Genomic DNA, 19,878 nt, shown 5'->3' with positions numbered 1-19,878 from the left:
AACATTGGAATAATTTTTATTTCTCAAATTGCATTTCTCATTCAACACATTAATTAGATTTATACTTTGATTATATTATGATTAGAGATGATTTACTATTAGCAAAAGCGCGTATAGATAACATCTGTTTTAGCACGCTGTATCATTTCTAACATATAAATAAATGGACTGATTCTTATAAAGCACTTATCTACTCTCTCATGGCACTCAAAGCACTTTGTAAAACATGCATCATTGACTCCGGGATATTTCGCATGCAGACTGGAGCAGATGATTCGTCTCGATGACCTGATCTGAAATTAAATTAAATCTGAGAGAATTCTTTGAAATAAATAAATTTAAAAAATCTAAAAATGTAAAACATACATCTCATTGGTTGATTTGGTATGAAAATTCTGCCTCCATGACAAACGGTGTGGGAAAGAATAGGAAGCATAGTAATAATGATTATAATAATAATAATAATAATAACAATAATAATAATAATAATAACAATAATAATGATAATAATAACAATAATAATGATAATAATAATATGAATAATATTAATAGAGAATTCAGCTGACAGCAACATATAGTGAGATGTATTGCTTTGCAACCACTTTTGCAACCAATTAAATTTTTTATTTAATTGGTTTTGTTATCACCAGATTGATAATTTCCTGCAGCATTCATCTCTTGTCCTTTTTACAAAAATGTTGCATTTTTCTTTTTATGTTTTATGTTTATCTAGTTTTTTATTTTTGCACATGATCTCATATGATTTGATAAATTGGGTTGCTTCAGGGATGCTCTATACTGTAACTGACTTTAAAACCAAAAAATCAAAACAAAACAAAACCAAAAATTAAAAACATTTGTTATGTGTTAGGTAAGTGGATGGATGGATGGATGAGCTGACTGAGCCATGAACAGCACTGCTATGTTGAATAAGCACTGGAAGGCTGATAGTTGTGTATGTATGTAATCAGAAATGAACATATGCAGGGGTTTTTTTGTTTTTGTTTTGTTTTTTTGCAGTTCCTGGTTTCGTCAGGAATATTTCAAAAATAATGCATTTTTTTTTTTAAAGATGCAAAATGCTGCTACTAAAATAGTGAGAAACACCAGGAACAGAGAGATTAAGTCCGTCCAATTGGCTTCGTCTAGATCCAAAATTAAATTAAGCACTATAAGAAAAATATACCAGTTTATACGTTTTTAACCAGAATGCTACCCAAGCCTTTCAATGTTTATTATTTATTTCTAGAATGTAAGGCAGACTACCCAAGAGGCGCTGTTAATCTCTGTCCACACTGACAGGAAGCTCTCTGGCTGAGGCAGATAAGAAATACACGCACGTGTTTTTATGACTTCACGAGTTTTGGTAACAGATTGCTATTTTTAGACAGAATACGTTGTGAAATCTGCTCTCACTCTTATAAACACGACTGCGTTTTACTCACTAGAAAATGTCTCCACTTAAATCGTCTGTGAAGCTGAGACTATTATTCTGAAAAGCGGAAGTTGTTGTAGTCCGTTTTGATACAGAACGCTAATGAGCCGTCTCCCTCGTTCACGGTAACTAAAGATGGAGTCGCCAGAAAACCTGCATGGTCCAGCAGTCGGTGTCGGGCAGGATGCTACACCAACCACCGTGGACGTGGACACCGCAGTGTTTCTGCTGGGAGCGGGTGTAACAACCCTCACACACCCGCTGCTGTACGTCAAGCTGCTAATACAGGTAGCCGATGTAGCTAGCTAACAGTCATCATAGAGGCTGAATATGAATATACAGCTTCCGTACTGTTTTTGGAAATATGTCAACTCATGCTTCTATTTACTCGTTTAGCTTAGCAGTGAAATGTAATCGCTTGCTGTGGGTTACATTTATAACCGCTATGGGCAGAAGAGTCTAGTGTTATCTTGTTTCCTTCATCAATACGAAAATGCGTTTGACTTTTAAATCCGAGCCTCACCTCAAAAATACTGTAAATCTAAGCAGTTGTCTCTGCTACGTCGAACCATAATCGAATTTACAAATGTACTGTTTATACGGTTGTAAAGCTGCAGTCAGCTGAAACTGACGATGCCACTAATGTTTCTCCCACTAAAACGTCCAGATGAACAGAATCAACTTTTTAGGATTTCCTGACGTGGATGATGCATCAAGACATTCTGTTGTGTTCATTCTGTAAAGCCGTCCAAACTTAAAATGAACATCCAGCATTGTTTTAAACACTGAAAATGTATTGCAAAAGCTCGATGACAGGAAAAACTGTAAGCCTCGAGTCCTGTAGTGAAAGACTCTGATGGCTCTACTGTGAGGTCCTTTTTCCATTTTCTCTCAATTTTAAACACACTTCACTTGGAACAAGCAACATCTTTTGTATTATTTTGGGGCCATGCTTTCGTTTACCTAGCCAGGTGTTACAACTTATTAAGGTCTGCAAGCACTCTCTTTTCACTGCACACTATTTTGAATAATTGGGTATATATATAACTCCCCTCTCCCCCCTGCGGGCCGTCTATCCTTCAAGCTCGGGTCCTCTACCAGAGGCCTGGGAGCTTGAGGGTCCTGCAGTATCTTAGCTGTTCCCAGGACTGCGCTCTGCTGGACAGAGATCTCCGATGTTGTTCCCGGGATCTGCTGGAGCCACTCGCCTAGCTTGGGAGTCACTGCACCAAGTGCTCCGATTACCACGGGGACCACCGTTACCTTCACCCTCCACATCCTCTCGAGCTCTTCTCTGAGCCCTTGGTACTTCTCCACTTTTTCGTGTTCTTTCTTCCTGATGTTGCTGTCATTCGGTATCACTGCATCGATCACTACAGCCGTCTTCTCCTGCTTGTCCACCACCACTATGTCCGGTTGGTTAGCCACCACCATTTTGTCCGTCTGTATCTGGAAGTCCCACAGGATCTTAGCTCGGTCATCCTTGGGGGCGTCTCCCATTTTGACCTCGGGACTTCCAGGTTATACTCGGCACAGATGTTCCTGTACACTATGCCGGCCACTTGGTTATGGCGTTCCATGTATGTCCTGCCTGCTAGCATCTTGCACCCTGCTGTTATGTGCTGGATTGTCTCTGGGGCATCTTTACACAGCCTGCACCTGGGGTCTTGCCTGGTGTGATAGACCCCAGCCTCTATGGATCTTGTACTCAGAGCTTGTTCCTGTGCTGCCATGATTAGTGCCTCTGTGCTGTCTTTCAGTCCAGCTTTGTCCAGCCACTGGTAGGATTTCTGGATATCAGCCACCTCCTCTGTCTGCCGGTGGTACATACCGTGCTGGGGCTGGTCTTTCCATGATTTTATGAGAGAGATAATCTCTGAATAATGCTTAAGTCTATTAGCCACAACTAACCAACCAACGCGGTGATGCCATGTGGCACAAGATGGCACTAAACCTGTTCTGCTTTTGAGAGCAGGTCTCCATAGTGTAAATGAACCTTTACTCTTGTAGTGTTTCATGTCCACTTTAATTAAAGCAATGTGATTTGGTTTTGGGCCTGTTTAATGAAGCCAGAATCTCCAGTTCTTAAACATAAACCAGCTTCGATCCACTGCAGATGCTTGTGATGGACGACCTGTCCAACATGCACCTTGGGCTTCACTCTGTGACAGCTGGGTTGAACTGCATGGACTGATAGTTTTGTGTCACATCTGTAGTTTGAGGATGTTCTTTCAGAGTTTTTACTGTGTTTTACTTTATTCAAATCAAGGTTGGTGATTCCATAACTTTTGATAGGACTGTAGACTGTACACCTCACAGTCATTAGATTTCAGCTTAATAATCGACTGTGAAATATTTTGGACTCATGTGCCAAACAGCTCTCTTGACCATCTGTATTTAAGATTTATTGAAGGTTTTTTCAGTAGAGACTTTAATGTGAACAGACACATGCTGTTCTAGCACACTGAGGTCCAAAAACATACAAATTTTACACTGATTTTTCTTCTAACTTGTCACCTGTAAACCGCATCACTTAACATGATTGGTCCCTTATTGTTATTTTTGCCTCTAAATAACAGCAAAACAGATTTAGTTGTTTCTCACACTGCTGCAGTCACACACTGACACTAATCTGCCAGGGTCAAATCTGGATCATGTCTATAAAAATCCAGCCATGAGAATAATTTTCATACTCAACCCATTTCTCATTTAACATATTAATCAGACCTGTGCTTTGTTTTATATCTTGATTAAATAAAACTGATTTACTATTAGCATAAGCACATCCAGATAAATTGGTTTTTATTGAGGGTGGCTTTTTTATTCCAAAAGGCAAATTGATGACATGTTGCTGTGATGGTCATCTTTCTTTAACTTCATCTCATTCAGTGTTTAATTTTTTTTACTCTTTCATTTTGGCTCATTATGTCGGATTTTCAAAATCTGAATTGTTCTGTTTGTCACTGATTTAAAGGGTCTGAATATATTTTGGTCAGTTGTTTAAGTCGTCCAGGATCCTCTTGGAAAACAAACACCTGAAGCTGTAGTTGAATAAAAAAGAAAATGGTCATGTAGAAAATCTGTTTAATTGAAAGTGCTGTTGTCTCCAGGTGGGACATGAGCCTCTTCCCCCGACTGTGGGCACGACTATGTTTGGAAGGAGAGTCTTATACCTGCCTGGCTTTTTCTCTTATGGTGAGTGAAGTGGGATTAATGGATGACTTATTGTCTAACTGGACAAAGTATGAATGTTTTATAGGACGTGAATTTGTTTTCAGCGCAGCATATTGTGAAGGTGGATGGAAAGAGAGGACTTCTTCGCGGCCTCTCACCACGTATTGTATCCAGTGCCATCTCTACTGTGGTGAGGAGCAAAGTTAAACAGGTAAGCAGGAAATGAGATTAAGATGGTACAAATGTTACGACTTTGGTAAAATGAATGAGCAGATGTTTCTCTATAGCTGGATCCATCAGAGGTGCCTGTATAAGTCATTTGAATTAGCAGTTCTGACAGTGTGACCTCTGTGATTCAATTTGAACTTAACATTAAACTGAAAATTGAGACAAATATGTAATTCTCTTTGTTATCTTTAGATTTCAACCTGGACGAGCTGGAATATTGTATTGATGCTTGGTGTGACCAACTATTTAAAATCTGAAAGAAAAAGAACAAAAACAGAGCTGCATATGTTGCAAAGGCTTATACAGGAGCAACGTGACAGCCAATGATGAGAGCGCGCTCTGTACTTTACACAAAGTGTGGGAACCAAACTTTTAAACAGCTGATATTAGACTTTCCTTACAAGTCTTCGTATTAAAAACTAATACACATCAACACTACACTCTGACTTTTCCCATACTGGAGTGTTACCGAATTTTTACTTTAACATGCTGCTAAATGTTTCACGTCACAGTGTTTCAGATACAGCACAGGGTCACTGTGGGCCCAGCAGTGCCATGCTGCAAATAAGATGGTCAGTTTTTCCCCCTGTGTATTTAAATGCATTTGCCAAGTGTGTGAAGATTACAGGCACTCGTCTGACACTATACTGCACTAACACAACTACTACTTTTATAAAATCAAATCAAATCCTCATTGTTTTCTTAATTTAAGATGATTAAAACTTGAGACATGCCTGTAGTCTCAATGATCTGTGATTGGCTGAAACAGCTCGAACAGGAAGTGGTTTATTTACCGTCACCTTGCCGCCTATTATTAAAGCTAAATAAATAATAATCAGTGTTGAAAAGAAACCTTGGGTTTTTACTCTTCTCCTCTATCGATGACTAGCAGCAAGCTCTCCCAGCTTTGCAGGCTGCTTTTGTCTGGTTAGAGGAAAGTCTCCTGAATCAGTGGGATGGCATTTCCAGTGTTTGTGTTCCCTTTTCGTTGTGATGTCCTGACAGAGGACAAGTTATTTCAGGTTTCATGTCAATGTTGTGCTAATTTTTTTTCTTTAAATATTATTTTTAATTTAGTTTGTATTGCTGCTCAGTGTTGTTGTCATTACCATTTCAGTCTTTTGACAAAAGCACATTCAAAGCTTTTTCCCATTCAGTGAATTTTCACAATGATAATAATCCTTCTGCTGTCACATTGCTGTATCATATGGATTTTCAGCCAGGGCACAGTTTCATAGCAGAAGTGTTACAATAGGAATCATTTTAAATTCCTTTTTATTGTTAATTAATTCATTTTTGCCTTTCATGTATTCATGGTCTGTAATTTTCTGTTTATGTTGCTGCAGTTTGTAGTCAAAATATTAGTGAGGTTCAAAGGACGTAAATGGTGTTTATTTGTTACTGGTTACAAATAAGAACAGCTGATGTGCTTGAATAGACCTTTGAGAAATAACAGGCAGTAAAGTGTAATCACTGTGCTCATGTATATGATTTTATTGAAAACATGCATAAGCATTTGTGGTTCTGCAAAAATAAACTTGTTTTTTTTAAGTGATTGTGCAGGTTGAGCTGTAGAATCAGAATCAGAAAGGGTTTTATTGCCAAATGTTGAGCAGGTTTACAACATTAGGAAATTGCTACGGTACTTAGTGCAAACATACTGTCATATAACGCTTAAATAGACATAAAAATAAGAATTAAAGAATTAAAAGTGCTAAGCAGGTAGATATATACATGGGTGCAGGTGATCATCAGGTCCAAACATGGAATGATGCAGTGAACACAGTGTAGGGTCACGTGTTAGTGGTGGGAACAGTCATGTGGTTATTGTTCATGAGTCCAACAGCAGAGGGGAAGAAACTGTTCTTATGGCGAGAGGTTCTGGTGCGAATGGACCGGAGCCTCCTGCCTGAGGGGAGCAGGTCAAACAGACTGTGTCCAGGGTGAGAAGGGTCAGCTGTGATCCGAGCTGCACGCCCCAGTGTCCTGGAGGTGTACAGGTCCTGCAGAGATGGGAGTCTGCAGCCAATCACCTTCTCAGCAGAGCGTAGAGTAGCACTGGTGCCTGTATTTTTATTCCATTTTGTAAAACATGTTGTTGATGAATGTTATGTTCTTTAAATATCTGATTACACAATAGTGTGTTTTGAAGGGTAATCAGAGTTCTTTGTTCAGCAGGTAGACGTCCTGTTTAAGAACGGCGAACAGCAGAATTCACTCAGGAAAGTGGTCAAAGAGGTGAGACAACACTGTGAGGGCTGTTCCAGACTTCTTTCATTTAGAGTGTAGCTGTACTGTACAAATGTTTCCTTATTCAGCTTATTCATAAGTTGTGAAAAAGACAGAATACAGGGATTTGAAAATCATTTAAGCCCTAAATTTAAGGGTAAATAGTTCAACGATGATTAGTATCAAATACTGTAACTGATAGATTTGGGTTTATTTGAAAACAATATTGGATCCTATTTGATTAATCAATGCATTTCCAGAAAATTGGGACGGACACAGTGTAAAACCTGAAACGTGGTATCATGCCACAACAATAAACCTTGCAAAACATCTCAGAACTAGTTACTACAAGTCAGGTAACGGGTCAGCAACATGATGGAAAACAAACACAGCCTTTTTTGCACTACTTCCTACTGGACCTGGTTTTTAAGGTTTCCCATTGGGTGGTGTTACCAGGTTCCTGCCAGCTCTGGTTCCAAGTCAATCAGTTTGAAAGTTTGATGTGAGCAGACTGCATGCCACCGATTGACCAGTCAATGGCGTCCTTGGTTTCACAAATATCAGAACTGCCTTTTTTGAGGCCGAACAAAAAAGGCCGTTATTGTTGCCGTTTGTCACAACGAGGGAAACAAACACTGACACCGTGGTCCCCGAATCTGATCTGCTTAGCCAGAGTTTGTTTGGTTTTCCCAATATATAAATCACAACACTACATTACTCTGTTTGTCCTGGGGGACTCGATCCTAGGGGTGGACCAGTTTTTGGCACAGTGTGATTTGGGGTTTGAAAGCCACAGAGACATTGATCACTGGTCATGACAATTTGCATATTAATGATCAAGGAAAATGACCTCAACGCCCATTGTTCATCAGTAGTACTAATTATAGTCATTATAAAAAAATGTAATGTTTATAACTTATAACTTTATGCTGTTTATATATGAGGAAACCTGCCGTCAACTGAAATGGTCCTATGCAGGACCATAAAATGGACCAAAAGAAAGTTGGACCCCCTTTTGCCTTCAGAATTGTCTTAATTCTTCATGGCAGATGTTCAACCAGGTCCTGAAAGCATTCATCAGAGATTATGTTCCTTTAAAAAAAAAAAAACAATGCTAAAAAGTATCTAAAAACAACCTTCATCCCTTGAAATACTGTTTTTGAGAAACCAAATGATGGTAGGGACCAGAAATTGTGCATAATTCCTGTTAGGAAGTTCTTATCTTTTCCCTGGAATTTCTCTAGGCAAATTTGAGACAGGCAAGTGGTAGGCATATGATCAAGTGAAAAATTTGGAAAGCAGAGGATATTTGTAGACATTGTCTTGCTATTTCTGGCTTTGAAGAAGCTCTCTTTACGTTGCTTTGTCTCCCAGACCTCACATGAGATGATCATCCAGTGCCTGTCCAGAGTAGCCACCCATCCTTTTCATGGTATGTCAGCAACAGGAAATGTTTATTCTGCCATGAAACATTTCTTTTGAGTAAATAAAAAAAGCTATGCAGAGGTTAGTTAAATAACCTTACAGGAAGACATTTCCTGGTTTGAACTCCAGATCCAGAGTTTCCAATGGGTTATCTGGCTCCGCCCACAATCTAAAGAGATGCATGTTTGTGAGTCTAAAGTGAATACACGTCTGAGGTAGATCAAGTGCTCAAAGTTTATAAACTAAAGCACTCGGTCAACATGTGATTAAAATGTGACTGTATTCTAAATAAATTTGCGTGGTCAGTATAACTGAAAGAAGTACTGTGTTCTTTTTTTTGTTGTTTTTAACTACTGATTAAGTATTTTTAATTGAATTCTGTCTTTACTGCATACTTTGAAAATTTGTAACTTCTTTTAATGTCTGATTGTGAACAGTGGCCTAAAATCTGAAGGATTTGAGTCGTCACATGAAGCAGGAATCTCATGTTGGACTAACAGACTTGTTTACATATTGAACTATTCTGAGGCATCAATCTTTGTTTGCAGTTTACAGTTTGTAGCATGTTCCCAGTCCTCATGACAGTGTTATCTTGTCCGAATGAAATGATCTGATAAGCTTTTCTGCGTTGGCAGTTATGTCAGTACGCTGCATGGCTCAGTTTGTTGGCAGAGAAGTCAAGTATGGGTAAGACTTTGGTTTATACAACATAAATTTCATACAAGTGTTTTGTAGATGAAGAAAGTGGATTAAAAGAAACATTCTACACTCACATCTACATAAAAACACAAGATGAAACTGGAAAAACCTTTGTTTCGACTTTCTGCCTGTGTTAATAAAGGTCTGTCTGATTTTCAGTGGGATGCTCAGCTGTATGGTCAAGATTTTCAAGGAGGAAGGAGTTGCTGGATTCTATGTGTGAGTCATGCTTTTATTAGTACAGTCCGTACTGCTCAGATATCGTGATCTTTCACCTCCAACCATCATAGCAGTGTTTGTGTGTTTGCAGTGGTCTCATACCGCATGTCCTGGGAGAGGTTCTGTTTCTGTGGTGTTGTAATCTCCTGGCTCACTTTATTAACACCTATGCTGTGGATGAAAGTGTAAGTCTGTCACCTTTACTTATTTCAACAAGCTTTGACAATAAACATAATTTTATAATAGTACTATATTTGTAATAGGAAAACTATTGTATGTTCTAGATGGGCACTGAAGAGCATGTTCAACACCCACTCTACCTCCTGAGCCACACCTACCCGTGAGGTTGTGCCTCAGAAGATAGAGCGCTCTTATTTTCCACAAAGCAAAAAACAGAATTTAAAATGTAGTCAAAATGCAAAAATTAGATAACATTAAGTGGCTCAAGTGTAAAGTGTAATGGACAGTGCAGTGCAGTAAGGGGGATTAAACAATGTGAGGTTGCACACTTGACAAATGAATCTCTGTATTATACGTATTATCCTGTTAATGTGGTAAGATTTCCTGTGTATATTCAAAAACATACTGTAAGAGCTACAATGTTACAAACAAAAGAGCTCTCATGAAACTGTAAAATTCCTTTCATAATTTAAAATCTCTTAATATATTCCAATTTATATCCCTTCAACAAAATAAGACTAATCCAGATTCCTGTCAACAGAGGAAAGGCCCGGAAGTAGACCGGAATATTATAACACTTAATTTAGAAAGAAATCTAAACTTTATATAAATGATTGCAAAGCAAGCAATTAAATCGTAGAAAACTATTTGGCCAATGCTGCTAATCATACAAAACGCAAAATATTTTCTTAAAGTTGACACTGGCTATCCTGATGTGATCATGGACTTGTACTTATATAGTGCTTTTCTGCTCCGCTTGTCCCATTTCCACACACAGTCTTACAACTATGTTATGTCTGAGTGCTTTCTGTAGAAAAATATATTTTTGACATCTGACGTTATTAGTCATTTCAGGGTCAAAACTCTTCTTAAAAGAGTTCAAAATGGTCTTTTATCTTCAATAAAATGATAAGTTTGGCTGTTCTCCCAGATGTTTCTATAAAATTTAACACCCAGGCATCCATGAAAAAGAGGATTCACAAAGTTCAGTGTATTTAGAAGAAATTTACCTCACCAGTTTCCATCTGAGAATGATATGCCATGATATGCCAACATACAAATATTGGGCGTCTGGCAGACCGTGAGCCTGTGGACTCAAGTTACATCGTAAGGTTTTAAAAACTGAGCTTAAAGATGCAGTGCACATGAATAGTGCTAATAAAAAGGCCGAGAGGCCTACAGTTTTTAAGGGCTTTTTAGTGTTGTTTGAAGAAAATACAAAGCATTACAATACTTTAAAAAGACAACAGCCTTAATGCAGGAGGAGTTTGGACCCAGAAGCAGGGTTGTTACATCATCACCTAACAAGTGGATAGTCACATGGACAAAAAGCTAGGCTAAGCTAGGGTTTAGGTAGAGGTAGCATTAGCATCATCACCAGCTAGACAAAAGCCTGGGCTAGGCTAATGACAAAGTTGCCTTACTGCAAATAAACAACATACAGAAGAGACACACTTGATACATGCAGACCATTAAGCAGTGTTGGAACACACTGTGGTACCAAACCCTCGTCAGCATCAGTTGAACAGTGTTGTACTGCAGAAAGTAGTGTGATGCTACAAAAATGGTCAGAAAAAGGTGATTAACAATGGAAGAGAGACAGACCATCATAACACTTATAAATGTAGGTCTGTCCTACAGAGAAACTGCAAAGAAAGTCAAAGTGTCAGTGAGCACAGTTTCCTTCACCATGAAACACCGCCATTGGACTACTGAAGACTGGAAGAAGGTATTATGGACTGATGGATTAACATTTGAAATCTTCAGTTCATCACACAGGATCTTTGTTCGCCGTCGAGTTAGTGAAAGGATTGTTCCACAGTGTGTGGCATCGACTGTCAAACATGGAGGAGGAAGTAGGGCTGTTCGATATAACGATATATATCAGATGACGATATAAAAACGTCTATCGTCTCATTTTACGCTATCGTTTGTTTCGTGGTGTCGCAAAATAAACTGTTTACGGCAATATTTTTTCATCGTTTTGATGGTCACTGTAGTGGCTATATTAATTTCCTAAAGTTCTCTCTTTCTCTTATATTTAATATAACCACACTACAGACGGACAAGCGTCTGTTTTTATGTGTTGTCGTCCGCTTGTTTATTTTCCACATAAACCTTTCACAATAAAGCTCAAGATCCTGTTGAGACTTTTCAAAATAAACTGAATCACGTGAAAGATGCAGAGTATTAACGGATGAGAAGCCAAAAAGAGCCGTCAGGTGCTAAAAAATAAACCTTAGACTCAAACGTTAGAACAGTCTTTTCCCCGCAGCACGCTGTGTAATAAATGCAAAGAAAACGGCGGCCGTTACCACTTATGTCTAAAAATGTATCGTTTCATGCATCGGTTAAAACACTCGACTCCAGGTACATGACGCGCAGCTGGAAACACTTCAGGCAAGTTGAGCTGCCCGACATTCACAGAATTTACAGAAAATGTTAAATTTTTGTGATTTATATCATTATCGGACGATAGATGTCTTAATATCGGGATATGAGATTTTGGTCATATCGCACAGCCCTAGGAGGAAGTGTGACGGTCTGGGGTTGTTTGCTGATCCAGGGTCGGTGACTCGTACACAGTGAGACGCTCCCTGAACCAAAACAGCTACCACAGCTTTCTGCAGCTCCATGCAGCACCCTCTGGTATGCACCTAGTTGGTCAGGGGTTCATCCTACAGCAAGATAATGACCCAAAACATAAGTCCAAGCTGTGCCAAAACTACCTCAGGAACAAAGAACAAGATGATGAGCTTGGAAACATCGAGTGTCCAGCACAGTCTCCAGACTTAAACCCCATTGAGCTGGTTTGGGATGAACTGGACAGAAGAGTGAAAGCAAAGCAACCTACAAGGTCCACATTTATGGGAACTTCTGCTACAGATATGGGAGAATATTTGATTCTATTGTAGAAAGAATGTCACGGCTGTGTTCAGCTGTTACATCTGCCAAAGGAGGCTACTCTGATGAGTCAGAGTTTAGAATACACTTTGGTCTATAAACTGATTCCATGATTTCTTTTTTAACTCCAATTACTTATTTGTACTATGCTTTCATTTCAGAGTGCAATGAGACATTAAACTGCATCATTTTCAATAAACAACTCGAAAATGTGGGGTGTTGTAAAACTTTTGACTGGTAGTTCATGACGATTGAAAATTTAGCTTCATATACTAGTTGTCTTTTGCATTTTACAGGATAGGTTTATTTTTTCATATTTTAATTACCCGTTGCTCAGACATTTTTTATGTATGTCCCCCATAATACATACAGTACATCTGGAAAGTATTCACAGAGCTTCATTTGTTCCACATTTTGTCATGTTACAGCCCTATTCATTGTTCACTGCAAAATTTGAATACAATAACATATAATGAGAAAGTGAAAACAATTGCTTGAAATTCTTGCAAATATACATTCATAAAGACAAAAATATAACAAGTACTTAAATATTCACAGCCTTTGCTCAATACTTGAAACACCTTTGGCAGCAATTACAGCCTCATGCCTCTTTGAGTATGATGCTACAAGCTTTGCATACCTATTTTTGGGCAGCTTATTTCCCATTCTCTGTGGAACCTCAGCTGGCGAGCATCAGTGCACAGCCATTTCTCTCCAGAGCGTTTCAGTCAGATTTCAGTCAGGGCTCTGGCAGGGCCAGACATTCACACAGTAGTCCTGAAGCCATCTTTGTTTCATCAAAACAGAGAAATTTTTTCTCATTATTTCAGTCCTTTAGGTGCCTTTTGGAAAACTCCAGGCAGGTTCTCATGTGTCTTTTACTGAGGAGTTGGCTTCACCCTGGCTACTCTACCATACAGGGCAGGTTGTTGGAGTAATGTTCTCCTCTCTCCACAGAGCAGTGCTGGGAGCTGTTTACTAGAGTGCCCATTGGGTTCTTGGGCACCTCCCGAATAAGGCCCTTTTACCCTTGTCATGTAGATTGACATGGTGGCCAGCTCTAAGGACAGTTCTGGTGGTTCCAAAAGTCTTCCATTTACGGATGATGAAGGCTGCTGTGCTCATTAGGACCTTCAGTGCTGCAGAAATCTTTCTGTAGCCATCCTCAGATCTGTGCCATGATACAGTCCTGCTCCTGAGGTCAATTCCTTGGTCTTTATTGATTACAAAATCATCCGGTGATCTATAGTGTCCGGGTACCATGCGCATGTTCATGTGCCGTTACCGACATTTCATGTCAGTCTGGCTCAGGGCAGCTGTGGCTACAACTGTAGCTGCCTCCACCAGTGTGTGAATGTGAGAGTGAATGAATAGTGGAATTGTAAAGCGCTTTGAGGGTCACGAAAAGCGCTATATAAATGCAATCCATTATTATTATATTATTATTTTGTTCCTCTACAGCCTGTCCTGTGAGAGTGGTGGTCCCACAGGAGAATAAACCCACTTAGCTTTTTCATGCTGCTCCTAGCCAGGCTGTGAGCTAAGGCTTGGCCAGCAGACATTAACCCATAAGCCTCTATCCTGTTCCTGGTGGCAGGGTAGGATCCCCGCTGACCCTGTCCGGAGCAGGGTACATTGGACCATTGATTTATTACACTGTGTAGGGTGTCTGGCTCCTCACCAATTTGATTTCGGAGACCCTACCAGCAGCAAATTGCACTTGAGAACAAAGCTTCTGGGATTACTGGAGCACACAAACTCCTCACACACCAAAAACTAAAATGATGAGTGAAAGAAAACCCATCATTTTATGCAGGTGTTTCAGAGACACTTGTATATGCTTACATGGTAATTTGTTGTTTATTATACAAACAATTGTAACTATTGAACTTTAAGTGCATTAGTTTTAGTTTTTGTTTCTGGAGACATGTAAATTCATTGAATAACATTTAGCCCCTCTCTTTACATTTCTTCACAGCTCAGTCAAGCCTCCGCAGTGAGAAGCTACACTAAATTTGTGATGGGCGTAAGTTCTCTCTTCAGACCATGAAAGGTTTCTCCTGTATGTCATAATTCAGTAATAATGCCGTGTGCGTTTTGTGCTTCATTAGATTGCAGTAAGTGTCCTTACATATCCATTCATGCTGGTTGCTGATCTTATGGTGGTAAACAATTGTGGGTGAGTCATTAAGCTAAACACAGTTATGAACTTTTTCAATTTAGTGTTAAAATGTAATATTGATTTAAACCTGACGCCGTAGACTCTTTCAAGGTTTACAGTTAGCTTTTTATCGCACTCGTATTAAATGGTTTCTGCTATCATTTTTCTCACCAACTGAAACATGATGCTGTGATTGCAGGTCTGTGGAATACAAAAGAATAAAAAGACAACAATTACACAAACCTTAGTTTTACCAATTTATTCTGACCATATCAACAAAGATTAGAGAAACTGGAGCTCATATCATTTAAAATCCATAATTTCAATCAAATGGCAGTTGGATTCCTGATCTCATAGATTTTTTTCATACAATGATTAAAAACAAAGTGGTGTAATTCTAAATGAGGAACTTCCTGTTTTGGAAGTTTGCCACATACATCTGTTTTCTAGCAGCTTAGTTCTATATATACTATGAACCCAGGGCTTTAGTATGTGCTTTCCAAGTTATGTCCAATAATTTCAGCAGAACTGAAGTTGTAGAAATATTTCAAGGACCATTGGTAGATGAAGTACGAGCACCAGTGCTCATAACAGAAGTTAAAGTTTTAAGTATGTTTACAAATTCCTCCATGAACTGCTCTTGTGTTACCATGTATGCATTGATTGGAGTCTGACAGCATTTCCAAATCACTGTATGTGTGGAATTAAGATCTCGAAATCTGACTCATGTTAAGCTCATACAATAAATGGTTCACCATTTTCACCCTTTTTGTCCCCAGAATAGGGGCTTTTTGTACTACATTATGTTTACAGTGAATATGCTTTTAATATTTTTTTGCAAAATAATTGCTGATGCTTCAGTCTGACTGCTGAGCTTTGTCTTGTCAGACTGGCTGCAGGACTTCCTCCTCTGTCACCCGTCTTTAGCTCCTGGCTGCACTGCTGGAATCACCTGAGCAACAAGGTACACTCACTATGTCACATGGCATTTGATTCTGTAATGCCATTTTATTATTCCATGACAAATTCACTGGAACTCAGAATAGAGGTAATAGAGATGCTGATGGATGCAAAAACTTTAGGAATGTTGAAATTAACAATCTGTAAAAGAAGGAATGCACTGGCTGGTTCAGCAACAAAAGGCCTGAAATACCACAGAAGACAACTAAAGAGGCAGAATCCTTCCTTAGATCAGAAAAACCATTCACAGTATGTAGCCATGTCAAGAAAGGGGGCAGTCGGTCCATCACTGTCGAAATCTATAATGAAGAAACCCCTTTGTGAAGGTAAATGCAGAGGGTTTACAAAAAGGTGGAAACCACTAGTTACACTAAAGTAGGATAGTGGAGAGTAAGGGGGACAAATAGGGTGGCAGTAGTGTTGCAACGTGTGCATGTATGGATGCCAGTAGAACCGGGTCACTTACTGATAATTTGACTGCTGATAGAAGTATCAGGATGAACTGTGACGTGTACGGGCCTATACTCTCTGCTCAGGCTCAGTAAAATACTGCACAACTGATCGGACAGTATTTCAGTGGCATAAAGCATACTGCAAAAGCAACTCAAGAGTCTGGATAGTTCAGTGGCCAGCAGTTACTAAAAGGAAAAACAGAGACCATAGAGCAAACTGGAGAAAAAGCCTGACAGGGCATTGTAAGCAAGTCAAGCTGCACTGGTGATGTCAAAGGGTTTTCATTAGGATATGAAAAAACAATCATTGTATTTATGTTCATATGTCCAATTATTTTAAATGACTTTATGGCTGTAATTACTCAACAGTTAATGCAGTATGTGGTAGTGTTTCCCTAAAGCTTGTTTCAAATGAATCCTGTATTGTTCCAGCAATAGGAATGTTTAAACTTGGACACGGTGGTAGCCAATGTCTGTACTTAAAGACATCCAAACACAGTGTCCTGTTGGAGTACAAAATATGTGAAGTTTGAATTGAAGCAGAGCTGTACAAGCACAAGCAATAGGACTACAAAGAATAGGAGTACAGGTTTAATAACTAAAGGGGAGAAACCCACCAGGAACATTGTGTTTGAAGACATCATAAGTACTCTAAGCAGGATATTTGATTTATAAATCTCTTTACTCTATCACATGTGTCTCAAATAATGACCAAAGCTTTCATTCTGGATGGGTTACTACTGTGTAGATGCAGGTCGTGTCTATCCACTGGGTAACTAACACTGGCTGTGGCTACACTGGAACTGATTAAGTCAGAAGACCAGAGCTGGAGTTCCTCAGTGCACAATATATTTTTTAATGTATGCTCCTTCTCATATCAGGGTCACCTCTTTAGAGGATCCAGTTTCTTTTTCCGCCGAGTGCCCTTGACCTCCATCGAGGACTAACATGGTCATCGCCACCTTCTGCTCAGAAACATTTTCCAAAGATATTGATCCCATCCTTTGTCATCAGCCTGCTGTATCCATCCGGACAGCCACGTGTAGCTGAAGCAGCAGAACTTTTTTTTGAAGTATAGAAGCACATTCATTGTTATGATTACACCAGCTTGCACCCCTTTCCTCCCTGCTTCCAAACAATGCACCAACTATGGGCACTGTTTTGTTGCTGAGACCCACAAGGACATTTACAAATGATTCTCACATGAAATTATTTATTTGACTGACTTGCAGTGAGAACAATACTTCCAAATTGCACCAATATGTTTGTTGGTACCTCTGCTATAGTCTGCAGCACTTTATATATCTCTGGTTGTTTTAAAACTTGTCATTTTGCTTGATTTTACATGTTATTAATCCACTCCAGTGTTGCAGCTGAACAGATGATCTGTTTTCAGTTTCTTTGCAATTAAAATTCTCTCTCTTTTTCTTGATGTTGGTCTTGCAAACTCAGTAAAGAAGTAATGCTATTTTTTTAAGTAAAAAATATTTTCTTTAAAAAGGTTTGGAGAAATGCATGAAAGTCAAGAAGCTCAAGATATTATATATGCCAGAGTCTAATGAAAACAGAGAAATATGATTTTGAAGTGTGTACAATGTTTTCATTTTCATCAGTCAGCCTTTAAACCTTTAAACCTTCCACTCGAGTGGTTAAAAGCCTGTTAACAGTGTGTTCGTTCTGAAAGCATCCATGTTCACTCGTCTGACTGATAAATGAATTCTGCTTTACGTTTGTGTCTCCAGTGACAACCCCACCTGCCTGTTTTTATTGATAAAAATAAAATCTTTGCCACAACAGTGTTCACTTCATATTCAAAATGTGAAATATTGTATAAGTTGTATACTGATGCTTTAAGATCCAATAAGAACATAAGAGGGTTGCTAGATAAGAATAGTTCATTGCCTGGGCCACTTTTTAAAACATGAATAAATCACTGACTGCTTTGTTTTTCTAAGGCAACAAGTTTACATACTTTTTAAAGTTCTCTGAACTAATGAAGTTTTACAGTGATGAGCAGATAATCCATAGATAAGTTTAAAATAACTATTTAGCTTCATTAGCTTTCTAACATCCTGATATTCTGAAGCTTTGTAATAAAAACACTTTAAAGGTTGCCAGCTGAGTGCTACACAACGTAGCTTAGCTCTGACTTCTGCTCAAACTTCCTCATCAGAGCTGATAATAAAGGACCCCTGTAGTGTTCCCCCAACACAGGACGGCTCCCTGTTTAAAAAGCCCTAACCTCTGATCCTGTAGGTAACAGTAAGTAGTATGGAGCCTGATGGATGAGGGGATTTGCCCAACATTTACTGCCTCTGTTGTCCAGTCGTCTACCCTGACTCGTCTGATAAGAAAAGAGAAAGCCAGTAACACCTGTGCACTTGGTAATTAACTGGTCCCAGTTTAGTGGCCTGAATAGTAGGCCCCCAGGTTCTGTAACTTTTAAAAGGCTCCAGTAACCTGTAAGTGCTGTTTATACTGAGGATTAATACTGTTTCACAAAGGGTCAAAAAGAGAACGTCTACAATTTAGACTTTAATTACAGGATATTTTATTAAAGCAGTTTGGCATTAGCAAAGCAGAATCAAATAATAATACAAATACATAAACAATAATAACCAAAGTGTTACCTTCACGTGGGAGCATGTTATAATACTCCAAATGTGACTTGACGCTCATTTCCTCATAATGGCACCGATGTTCACAATATTAAAACATATATGAGGACATCAGGATCAGCTGTTTGCATTATGATGTTTCATATCCATGTTTTTAATCACAACCTGGAGAATAATACTCAGACGAGGCCGAGACACGGACAATGTCAAGGACTGGTAAATGGGCCGGTTCTTATATAGCGCTTTTCTACTCTATCTGAGCACTCAAAGCGCTTTATACAACTCGTTCATTCACCCAATCACACCCATTCACACAAGCACCCTAACCTCTAACTGCTATCTAGCATTCACATTCACACTCTGATGGAATGCGACCCGGTTAGTAGGTGACCTGCTCTACCACCTGAGCTACAGCCACACCACGAGAGACTAGACTGGAGACTAGTTGTTGACATTGGTCATTCGACCATGGTTCTTCTTTAAAAAAAACCCCAAAATAACTACAACAACAGTGTTCAAAGAGTTTCAGCACCTTTGTGTTTTTGCATTTGACAGAGAGTGTTGTGATGGCTGCCTTCACAGCAAAACAGCACTCCTACTTCCCAAGCTTTTCAAATAGTTGCACAAGCTGTCGAATTGTATTGTTTTGGTTTCAAAGAGACATGAAGCGTTCTTTCTCACCTGCATCACCCCATCCACTTGTGTTCAGAGTGGAGGTAGGGCAGGTTGGTGATCTCTCCGATCCTTTTCTTATTTAAAGTGAGCAGTGGATAGGCAGCAGGTGAGTAGTAGCAGATAGCAGACCAGCTTCAGACAATCTGAGGAAGTAACAGGTTAGCGTGGGGGGTGATCCAAAGCACCGGTGACAGGAGACACAAAGAGCAAAACAGCACAGAAGGTTACGAGGAGTTTAAAGCAAGCATAGAGGCCGATTTACTGGTACAGAATAGCTGATGATCTGGCGAAGGTCTGAGGAGGCCCTAAATACATCCAGGGTGACTGCTGCAGATGCGCTGCAGATAAGGAGAGGTGAATGTGGGGAACTGGAACTTCACTCGGGGCAAAACTGGAGCTCTCACCCAGCTCAATGGGGCGGTGCCGGGGAGGCAGGTGAGAACACAGCTGGTGGCGTTTGGACTGATGACGGTCTTTTTCCCCCTTTTTAGTGAGGCGGGAGATGAGAGAAGGGGGTTC

The 19,878-nt window shown here is 39.4% G+C and overlaps 1 protein-coding gene across 8 annotated transcripts; it reads left to right on the top strand.

Annotated features, from left to right (window-relative positions):
* Positions 1-1,335: 1,335 nt before the first annotated feature.
* Positions 1,336-17,874, top strand: LOC100706582 (mitochondrial carrier homolog 1). Of its 8 annotated transcripts, none has more exons than XM_005458794.4 (12): positions 1,341-1,723; positions 4,546-4,630; positions 4,714-4,820; positions 7,016-7,075; positions 8,441-8,498; positions 9,127-9,178; positions 9,350-9,409; positions 9,501-9,594; positions 14,472-14,519; positions 14,605-14,672; positions 15,543-15,618; positions 16,948-17,874. In XM_005458794.4, exons 1-12 carry the CDS (start codon positions 1,571-1,573, stop codon positions 17,011-17,013), a joined length of 927 nt encoding a protein of 308 aa, XP_005458851.1. In that variant the 5' UTR covers positions 1,341-1,570; the 3' UTR covers positions 17,014-17,874. The 8 variants fall into 8 exon arrangements, with proteins under 8 accessions (XP_025757512.1, XP_025757515.1, XP_005458851.1 ...); XM_005458793.4 differs by having other exon boundaries at positions 1,347-1,723; positions 7,013-7,075; XM_025901729.1 differs by having other exon boundaries at positions 1,560-1,723; positions 4,719-4,820.
* Positions 17,875-19,878: the final 2,004 nt, after the last annotated feature.

Source organism: Oreochromis niloticus, linkage group LG20 (genome assembly GCF_001858045.2).
Source record: "Oreochromis niloticus isolate F11D_XX linkage group LG20, O_niloticus_UMD_NMBU, whole genome shotgun sequence".
Classification (NCBI taxonomy): domain Eukaryota; kingdom Metazoa; phylum Chordata; class Actinopteri; order Cichliformes; family Cichlidae; genus Oreochromis; species Oreochromis niloticus.
This window is presented reverse-complemented; position numbering and strand designations above follow the sequence as displayed.